General features: G+C 33.3%; 1 protein-coding gene across 1 annotated transcript; it reads right to left on the bottom strand.

Annotated features, from left to right (window-relative positions):
• Positions 1–5679: 5679 nt before the first annotated feature.
• Positions 5680–11341, bottom strand: LOC140047471 (DENN domain-containing protein 10-like). Its single transcript, XM_072092515.1, has 7 exons — positions 11217–11341; positions 8371–8564; positions 7964–8192; positions 7424–7535; positions 6806–7008; positions 6560–6651; positions 5680–6480 (listed from the first exon to the last, which is right to left on the bottom strand). The coding sequence occupies exons 1-7, from the start codon at positions 11254–11256 to the stop codon at positions 6310–6312; spliced, it is 1041 nt and encodes a 346-aa protein (XP_071948616.1). The 5' UTR covers positions 11257–11341; the 3' UTR covers positions 5680–6309.
• Positions 11342–11470: the final 129 nt, after the last annotated feature.

Here is an 11470-nt window from a genome sequence, read left to right as displayed (position 1 = left end):
AATTTTACAATATTGTGAAAGACAAGGTACTAATTTTGCTGCCGTTTCTTTCTTTTAAAAAAATCCTATTTTTCATTGTTTAATCAACATTACGGTATTTTAATTTTCCTTAATTGTTTTAGTTTATACAAATTGTTTTAATGTTATGTAGTTCTCTATTCTGCAATGGTAGGCCTACTGTAGTTTACTTTTACTATTCTGCAATGGTAGGCCAACTGTAGAAACTTTTAGGATTTCGGAAAGAGATTTAGGGTTACTCTACCATTCCTGGCCTTTCTAGTGTTATTTAACGTAATCCTCTTCATTCCTTGTAAAGTCACATTTTGAAAATTAATTTCTGCATTTCGTGTATAAAAATCTGAAACAAAAATAATAAAAATGTAATATCATTGACAAAAACTAAATATCAATAATATTTTGTAGAACTCACAATTAAATATAAGCTGTAGCTTTCAGAGAGCTGGCAATATAGTATATAAAAATGATTGTTTACCATTTTGGTGTTTTAATATAACTATTCACTTCCACAAAAAAAAAGCAAAAATGATATCATTTCCAAAAAGACTAAATAAACGCCTAAATTCAGCCAAAACAACTTTGTCTGACAGACATTTTGAATGTTTTGCTTTAAATTAAACAATTTTGTTAACCCTAACCCTATCAAACCCTAACCCTATCAAACCCTAACCCTAACCCTATCAAATGTTTGGTCATAGTGAATAACTATTATGCATTATTACAATAGAATATTTAAAACAAAAATAAAAGGACATCTTTAAGTATTTTATAATTTTAATATAATTTTTCATAAAACTCAAATGAATTATCTAAAAACAGATAACTGAACAATTAATTGAGACTGATTGATAACTATTTAAAAACAATGAATGTGCTTATTAATAATTAATAACTAAATTGGTGATCAGGAATTGAATGATTGGTTGATGATTGGTCAAGTCTTAACCTTTTGTGAGAATCTGGGTCAAACATTTCCGGCATGAAAATATAATGTAAACCTTTATAGAGTAGGATGGTAAATGAGATGAGAACTACAAATAACAGCTGGAATAGGCTGAACTACTATGTATGTTGTTCAGTATGTTTGTTGTCTTGACAAAGATACTCAACCAATGAATGAAATATGCCACACTCTGTGATTACAATCAATTTTATTATAAAATTTACATTTAAAAATAGCTACCAATGTTCTGATGTCATGTTAACATTATGTCAAATTAAACATGTTCTTGATGTTTGTACATTTGACATAAATGTTGTTTAATGAGTCATCTTGTCTATACTGTAGGAATATCAAGCTTCACACTTTTTCACAATGATATTTAAACATGTATGCAACATACAAACTCCGCCCACTTTGTAAACAAATTGGTCTTGCAGTTTTTGTATGCCAAGAACCTTATTATTTTTAGCTCTGAAAGGCATTAAATCTGAAAGGCATTAAATCTGAAAGGCATTAAATCTGAAAAATAATTAACAAAACAAAATGCCACATTGTTATTTTTAAGCAGAACAATTGTTTATCGCATTTCACCCATGAAAATTTTAAATGACCTACGTCATTGTTTTTAATGTGAGTGGTGTATGTTGTGATCTACAATATATACATTGTACTATAGTATGCTTCCATCTTGTATCAAAATCAGGCCAATAGTATGTTAACTATTATATAATGTTACGCTCATGACATCTCCCTTAGATCTACAGTATGATTTGATTTTTTTTTTCTTTACTTTTTACAATTTTAGCACAAAAAAGATGACATGTAGGCTAACAAAGGGGCATTGAATATTATTTACATGGATTATAGTGTGAAACATAGACTTGATACTCTGTAATCACTAAAATACGGTATTGTTCTATATTAGGGTTAGGGTTAGGGGGGTTAGGGTTAGGAGCATTGAATATTATTTACATTGATTATAGTGTGAAACATAGATTTGATACTCTGTAATCACTAAAATACGGTATTGTTCTATATTTTACTCATAGCATGACAAAATAAAGGGTGTTCTCAGGGACGCCTCAATCCTAACCCTAACAAATATAGTACAAAGTATAATTCACAACCTCATTTTCATTACTGTTGCAATATTTTGGCCGTATCAGGGGTGGTTATCCACCAAGTTACAAGAAACAAACTGTTGCAATATTTTGGCCGTATCAGGGGTGGTTATCCACCAAGTTAAAAGAAACAAACTGTTGCAATATTTTGGCCGTATCAGGGGTGGTTATCCACCAAGTTACAAGAAACAAACTGTTGCAATATTTTGGCCGTATCAGGGGTGGTTATCCACCAAGTTACAAGAAACAAACTGTTGCAATATTTTGGCCGTATCAGGGGTGGTTATCCACCAAGTTACAAGAAACAAACTGTTGCAATATTTTGGCCGTATCAGGGGTGGTTATCCACCAAGTTACAAGAAACAAACTGTTGCAATATTTTGGCCGTATCAGGGGTGGTTATCCACCAAGTTACAAGAAACAAACTGTTGCAATATTTTGGCCGTATCAGGGGTGGTTATCCACCAAGTTACAAGAAACAAACTGTTGCAATATTTTGGCCGTATCAGGGGTGGTTATCCACCAAGTTACAAGAAACAAACTGTTGCAATATTTTGGCCGTATCAGGGGTGGTTATCCACCAAGTTACAAGAAACTAGAAAATTGTGGACGGAAGGAAGATGCATGAAAGCAGGGCTTTGTGTGAATTGACCCCTATTTGTATAATTGCCTATTGGGCATGAAATATTACCAACATTGTCTACAGTTTATCTTTTGTGCCACCCAGGATGTGTTTCACACTATTTGGCCTTTCTAAGCTTTGCAAAAAGTGAATGTGAAACCAGTCTGACCTGAATTTAGCCTTTCACACTGTGGTGTAAATAACCTTAATTAAACCTATTTAAATGACAGATGTATTTCTTATATTTCACATTGTATATACATACAGGAAAGTACAATAATGAGGATAGAACCCTTTCAACTTGTAACATAATGGCTGCTTTATATTAGGTCATGCATTATCATGCAATATAACTTATTGAGTTTGTACACAATATTTATTAGGCTATCGTTCTCTGTGCATAGTGCATGAAAATGCACGCATACATCTTCTTACAATTTTTAAGATTGTCAGAATTCATTTTCGGATGAAAAAAAAGGGTGAAAACTACATTAACAGTATACAGGCCCGTAGCTACATTAACAGTATACAGGCCCGTAGCTACATTAACAGTATACAGGCCCGTAGCTACATTAACAGTATACAGGCCCGTAGCTACATTAACAGTATACTAATATTTCTGATCATCATTGTAAAGCCATTCATGCCAATACATTGAAAATATCCCTATCAATTCGCAGGTAATAAATATACATTAAATTTACAGTTACTTATCATTTTCTTACCTCAATGGTGCCCCAGTGTATTTTATTAATTTAATTATCTTTAAATACAATAATCAACATAATTATGTTAGACTAGGGAGTTGTCTTACCTCAATGGTGCCCCAGTGTATTTTATTAATTTAAATTATCTTTAAATACAATAATCAACAAACTATAATTTTTATTTATGTTAATATCTATGTTTTTCCAAATTCACAATTTAACAGTGGGAATATGGAAACTAGACAACTGTAAAATCATAATTAAATTACAAGATTTTTTCTGTGATTCTCAACCTTTAAGAAGGTGTGCTATATTCACAATAAAGTACAAGACAGGTGCACACTGTAGTTTACACTGCCTGCCAAGAAAGCGAAGATGATGGGGTTTTCTTCAATATGGTTTATCTTTATCTCGGTTGTGTATGGTTCGTTTGAAGTATACATTTATTATAATTTTTGCCTACTGTACATCATGTAGATTATTATTATAATACCCAATCATAATGGTAGGACTACCCATGGAGGTATACCTCCATGGACTACCTGAGCCTGTTTTAATTATTCTTAAAAAGTTTTGTCGGCTATACAAAAAATAACACAGAATTGTTGTTTCAACTGGGAGCATTCTGAAAACAGAATATGGGCAATAAAGTAATCCTTCTCATTCCGCAAGCACATATTTCTCGGTTAGACTAGGGAGTTGTCAACTCCACCACCATGAGTTTAAGTTGACTATTATTGTTAATATACAGTATTAAATATACCACATAGCCTACATTACGATTTATAATGCCTACTGTCTTGGTACAAACAAATTCAGTAAAAGAGTTCTATTCAACTGGCTTACCTGTGTGTATCGTTATTTGGGGGAAACAAACTTTGATAAGTGTTTAATAACTGATCTGAATATTGATAATCGGTACAAACGTCCCAAGCGATTACAACAGCCAGCTGCAGGCAGGAGCTGGTTGGTGGTGGAGCAAAGAATAGGTGGTGCTAAGCTCTGCTGCTGGTGGTGTGAGCAGTGAGCTAAGCAACACGACTAGTCTGCTAGAGGGCGCTGTATATGTTACCGTTTTATTCGAATAAACGCCCAGTGGGGAGGGGCTGGGTTTATTGTTCAGGAAGGGGATTTTAGGGCGAGTTTATTCGAGGGAGGCGTTTATTCGGGTAAGGCATTTTTTGGTGTAATTATTATGGAAATACATGTGTAATCAAATAAATACCCCCTAGATATGACAATTATTAATATGAGAAGTGATAACAACAATAATCTATCCATGTTCTGGGAATTGTTTACTACTAGCTCTCTAGATCTTAAATACCACTTATTCTTCGATGACCTTGAAATCCATAATGAATTTAAAATTACACCAAATCAATTGACCCATGATGTATACGAATTAGCAAGTATTATTTTCGACAAACATTGTAAAATTTTTCTGACCATGGCTTGGAACACACGAAATGATTATATATAATACAATTCCTTCTCAAACTTAATTTATTCATTTTCTTAGTATTTAATCTGTCTCAGTTCTCTTAAATTTTTTTTTTTGTAATTTTGTTCTTATGTCTAATTTCTTGTTTTGTATTTATATTTAAGTGTGTATGTATTATTTTTCACTGTAAACTTGTTGCACATCTCATTGAGACTGTGCCTCTGATTTAAAAGAGATACAATAAAAGTTCAGTTCACAAAATACAGTTTTTATCAAAAATTGCATCAAATTTGCTTGGTAAATTTTAGATCATGTCAATCAATGAATTTATTGACAATTAGAAATGTGTTGTATATATTAGTGTCCATGTCGGTCCAATGTCTTTTAACAAAAGGTTGTATAATTCCTTCAGTTACTTCGGCAAATTGTGATGTCAAACGAACTTGTCTTAATTTTATCATATATTCAACACAGATATTCTTTCCACTGCCGAGGAACACAAGCATTTATAATTTTCATTTGGGAAACTCACATGCAAACATTTAGATAATATTGCACATTATCATGTCCAGCAGATTTCATTTCCTATTTGTCTAATTGGAGCGCCGGGGTAAGAAACTTATGACGTGGCCAAAGCTGGTTCCTTAATCTTGAGAAAGTAGCATTGATATCTTGTGATATAGCGAATCTTATGGGCAATGTTTGGTATTTGGATAATAGGAAAGGAATTCATTCATTACCCATGGGCTGAATACCGTGACACCATTTCATAGGGTCAAGATCAAAAATAAATTTCTATTCAAAGCAAAATATAGTATATACAGTAGTTAATTTAGAAACCTATTTTATTTAATAAGCAATATGATGTATGTTTAGGCCTCTGCCCAAACAGACAAAACTGACAATATTACTCGTTTGCAACTAGGAACAAAGAAAGCCTTTCACCAATATTATAATTTTGCATTTATATACATTAGTAATTTCATTGACCGATAGTATGTTATCTAATCTCTAGAGCCTAATAATACATTTTGGGATATTTTGTTGTGATTTATCCAATATCCAGGAAAAATGATCAGTAGAGTTGGGAGGTCTGCACTATAAGTAGAGTAACAGTAACTCTGAAACTGTATATGCATTGGTCAAAGTCATTATTATATTTTATTATAAAGATCAATTTTTGTAATTACTATTAGTATTAACAACCATTTAAATGAAATATACAGTACTATTATTTTAGTCCTTTTTTATTTGTTTAAATGTGTAATTGAGTGCCCCATTTAATATAGGGTCTGGATATACCATGTCGCTGCATCTCCCCAGCATCATAAACACCCAATCAATTTATACAATAATTTACTATTAATTCAATAATTTACTATTAATTCTATCTATTAATTTAGTCTATTAATATTTGCGACTTTTACATGTTGTGACTTCAAATTGTTGTTTCGATATCAAATTTGAAGAAAGCCCTCTGCTGCAGCCAAGTTGTATAAAAAGTTTTCTGTAGCTGGTGGCAGACTTTTCTTCTTTAGAATATCAAATGTTATACACAGATTTTGTCCTGATGTTTCTCCTAATGATTTCAGATTGCTTATTAATTCTTTTGTTTTCACAGACAATTCCTTTAAGATAAAAATTAATGGTTACAAGATTTCAGTTTAGTTTTCAATTTAGTTCTTTCCAATGGTAACATTTATATACCTTAATAATCTGTTGTTCTGTGTTACCTTCCTCCATACACTTTACCATTGTTTGAGCAATGTCTTTGTGTAGTTTACCCATTCCAAATATGCCTAGAACAAATATTTTTAAAACACTTTAATATTTAAAACTTGAATACTGTCTTTATAACTATAAATTTGTAATTGGAATTGTACTATAAGATAACTATTTAGGCATATAATGTTGTCGCTTTTCAATGACATTTAAAATATAGTTATAACTTACTTTTAGCATGAGTGGCTATCATAATCTCATTAGCTGGGAGATTTACATAAAGATCATATAGTTCAGTATGATTCTCAACAGCAGCATCTGTGAAGCCCATTAAAAGAATGCTGTTTAGGCTTTCAAGCTCCTGGGTTTTCAAATGTACATATGGTGACATAATTGACCAGTTCTGCCTGTGCCAAACTAAAGCAGGAAGAGATCTGTAAACAATAATATTTTTTTACACAATGATCATACACATGTCCAGTATAAGGTGACCTCCAAAAGTTGGCTGAAACGGTCCCGCCCGACTGTTTCAAAACTACCTAAGTGGATTTTTACGTAGAATTTGCTTGGCCTACTGGATCGGCTTTGATTTAATAAAATAAAGATTGAGATTTGTGAAAAAGCGTAAGTGTGTGTGGCATGAGAGTTTTAGTTAAGAAGTGTGTGCCTCACCTCACATCAGTGAGACTTGACTTGTATGAGTTATTATTAAACCAATTATTTTCAGCTTATACTGATCTATTGCACAATTAATTAGAATACATACAATAGCAGAAAACAACAGACTAAGGCCACTCATAGTATAATTATTATATTAAACTTGAATCACACATTCTAGTGAGGACATACCTTGTAAAAGCTAGTAATTCTTGTACATTTGAATGATAAACAACAATTCTCCTCTTCAAAAGCATTGCTGTATAAATCAAAATAGCTTCCATTCCAAACATTTCTATTAGTTCTATAGAAAATAAACATTTGTATTTAATTTATATCAAATCTTTAGCCATGCATCTTTTGCTATTTTCAAAATTATATTTTCTATTTATGTGTATTTCTGTTAAAGTTTTCATACAAAGATTTAGTTCCCTTCTGATAATCCTTGGCAACCTTTGTATTGTTTTCTGTTTTGTAATTTTTGCAGAAATTGAATAAATTAAATCCTACAGTACATATCATAGGATTTTAATTTCATAATTGAATTAAATTGAAATTTATATTTATACTGGGTAGGAGTTGGATAGCCGAGTGGTTAGGGCACTCACTTTCATATTGCCAATTGATAGGCATCCTCATAAATGCCTTGTGAATGGAATCAATGTGAAGAGCAGAGCAACTAAATAAAAACTAAAACTGGCAGATAAATATTATTAATTGCAATGTACTTACCACTAAGATTTGATTCAGCATAAGCCTTCCTAACATCAAAATCTTGTACTAAAAATGTTCCATTGTTTTCACTTGGACAAGAGCCTTTAGTTAAAACAGATAAATAACTCTCAAGCATGGATGAAGGGCTGCCTGTCCTCATAAATGTGCTATACAGTATTAAACTCAGTGCCTTATATTTCTCTGGATTAAAATCCTTGCATAAAAGAACAAGTGAAAATGCCTTTACCTGCAATATAAATAATTTGTATTACTCAAGCTCAATGTTATTCTTCAATAATTTATTCTAAAACTGTTTTGTAGCATCAATTGCAATTTCTTACTGAAAGTTTTAAAATAACAAAGAAAAACCAAAATGCAATTAAATTATAAAAACATAAACAATACTAGAAAACAAGACTGCTTACTTTGGTTAATGTTGGATGATTGGCAACATCCTGAGTGGCTATGTAAAACCATTTATGTTTGTGTTGACCAAAGATGAATTGTGTATAAGGGCAATCAGAAGTTAACGGACACTTATAAAGAAGAACATCACGAAAATCAGCCGTTACCACTGGATAAGACCACGTCCACAAAACATCATCATTGGTATCCTTTTCTGTAATATGAATATGAACATACAGAGAGAGTTATATACTCTATTTTTATGTATGATATATTATCAGGCCGGATTAAACGCCTAGTTTTTAGTACAGTAGTAGGCTGGGCCCTGTGTATTACCAGATAGCTTTTTAATCTGGTCTCTACTCTTTTCATCATAAAATATTTTGAAAGCGGGACAATTCAGGGTGTCTCGAAAACAGAGACCCGAGACCCAGGGTCTCTGTTTTCGAGAAAATCTCGAAAACAGAGACCCCCACTAAAACGTCTCAATATTACGTAATATAGGGGGACGTTCTCGAAAACAGAGACCCCCACTAAAACGTGTCAATATTACATTATATAGGGGGTCTCTGTTTTCGAGTTTTTCTCGAAAACAGAGACCCCCACTGAAACGTGTCAATATTACATTATATAGGGGGTCTCTGTTTTCGAGTTTTTCTCGAAAACAGAGACCCCCACTAAAACGTCTCAATATTACGTCAATATTACGTTATATAGGGGGCCCCACTAAAACGTCTCAAAATCACAGAATGACGTATCATCAGTAATAAACGGTAACTGATATGCCGATCAAAGAACATGCCGCAACGATAAGAAGAGATTGATGAATTCTTGAACGCGTGTGAAAAGACTGTCATTTTGGAATACAAGGTCGACGTCCTAGAATAAGATGTATAAATGCATGTTGTGCCTTTTAGAAGCTAAAAAGCGGGAGATTATTTCAAAAGCTGACACTAGTTTCGTAACATTTATTTACAAGCATAAAAGATAATAAACGTACAATGCAATAACAAAATGATATGAGGTCAGACTTTGAGGCAGACTGGAGGATGAAGACAAATATATTGTGTTGGGCGAGCCTTAAAAAAGAAATGAATTAAAAAAAAATAAATAAATTGATAAATAAATAAACATAAATTCACGGTTTTTGCGATAAAAGTTGGGTTTTAATAATTTATGACCAAGCTCGTTGGTGGGTATTTGCAACACTCTTAATAAACAGGAATTATATTAGGGGGTCTCGGGAAATCTCGAAAAAAGAGACCGGGCCCCCAATATAATGAGACGTTTTAGTGGGGGTCTCTGTTTTCGAGTTTTTCTCGAAAACAGAGAACCCTTATATAACGTAATTTTGAGACGTTTTAGTGGGGTCTCTGTTTTCAAGGAAAACTCGAAAACAGAGACCCCCCTATATAATGTAATATTGAGACGTTTTAGTGGGGGTCTCTATTTTCGAGAACTCAAAAACAGAGACCCCCTATATAACGTAATATTGAGACGTTTTAGTGGGGGTCTCTGTTTTCGAGAAAAACTCGAAAACAGAGACCCACTATATAATGTAATATTTAGACGTTTTAGTTAGTGGGGTCTCTGTTTTCGAGAAAAACTCGAAAACAGAGACCCCCTATATAACGTAATATTGAGACGTTTTAGTGGGGGTCTCTGTTTTCGAGATTTTCTCGAAAACAGAGACCCCCTAGGCCTATATTACGTAATATTGAGACGTTTTAGTGGGGGTCTCTGTTTTCGAGATTTTCTCGGAAACACAGACCCTGGGTCTCGGGTCTCTGTTTTCGAGACACCCGGACAATTCAAGGGTTGGGCGGGACAGCCCAACCCTTGGCCTACCTCTAGGCTAGGGCTTAGTAGGCCCTATCTAGGCTATATGCTATCTCTATCTAGGCCTAGGGCCTACTGTCTGGGTCCTACTAGGCCTACCCTGTAGTAGTATAGGGATATGACCGGTTGGGCCGCCGACAAGTTGAGCCGCCGGTAATTTCTATGAAACGCCCAGTGCGTCTTTTACGACATTTCGCGTAGTGATAGAGGGGTGTCCTAGTACATAAGTTCATGGTCTTTAGGTTTATTGTGTCATGAAAATAAATAATAATTACATACTATAATTTTGTTGGTTTGAACCGCCATAACAACACAGCAAAGGAAAGTAGTCATATTTAATAATTTAATTGTTTTTAATCTTTCAAATCTTTCAAATTCTTTCAAGTCCAGTGCACTCCATAATATTTTTCTCGCGTAAAATCATGTTGTCTCTCAGGACTAATATAATAGAGTATTGATACTCTTCGAATGAGGTTAAATAATTATTATTTTTTATCTACTATCTTTTAATATCATATTTTATTGAATTTTACAATGTTAATACACAAAATATTTTACTAAAAAACGGTGATTTTATGCAATTATTTTACCGAAAAATGGAGTAGGCCTAGTTCATACAACTGCCGCCTAAAGGGGGCAACATGTTTACGTCATTTTTGGCTAAAAACGATCATTTTCGGTCACGTTTTAGGCCTTATATTTTGGAATCTACAAGTCAGATATTCATAATTATTTCTCTTTAATTATAATATTTAATAATATATACTAAAAACCGTGATATATAAACTTTGGAATATACATCGTTATATCTAATAATTAATATAAATAGAACTTCTATTAAATAAATAGAAACGAGCACCGGCGAAAGTAAGCATTTGGCGTTTCATAGAAAATAACGTTTTTCTGGCGGCGGCTCAACTTGTCGGCGGCTCAACTTACTTGGCCTAATCCGTAGTATAGTAGGCCGACAATTAGATCTAGCTTAACAAAATACAATAATTTACACAAAGTATTTAGAATTACATACCAATCAGGCCCGCCCCTTGCAGCTCACCCAATGCAGCCATTATCGACGGGCAACGATAGTGTAGACCGAGATCCCAGTTAGACTTCGAGGCCTAGCCTAGAGCAGCCAGTATGAAGATATCACAAATCACACTTCCTATTCGATCAATGCAAATAAACACGATACACTATTGGCGGCGCCATTTACTCAATTTTTCTCTTGAAAGAAATTCTGTGGACAGAATTTCATCTTTGAAATAATTCTTGTCAAAATAC

This window comes from Antedon mediterranea, chromosome 4 (genome assembly GCF_964355755.1).
Source record: "Antedon mediterranea chromosome 4, ecAntMedi1.1, whole genome shotgun sequence".
In the NCBI taxonomy this organism is placed as follows: domain Eukaryota; kingdom Metazoa; phylum Echinodermata; class Crinoidea; order Comatulida; family Antedonidae; genus Antedon; species Antedon mediterranea.
This window is presented reverse-complemented; position numbering and strand designations above follow the sequence as displayed.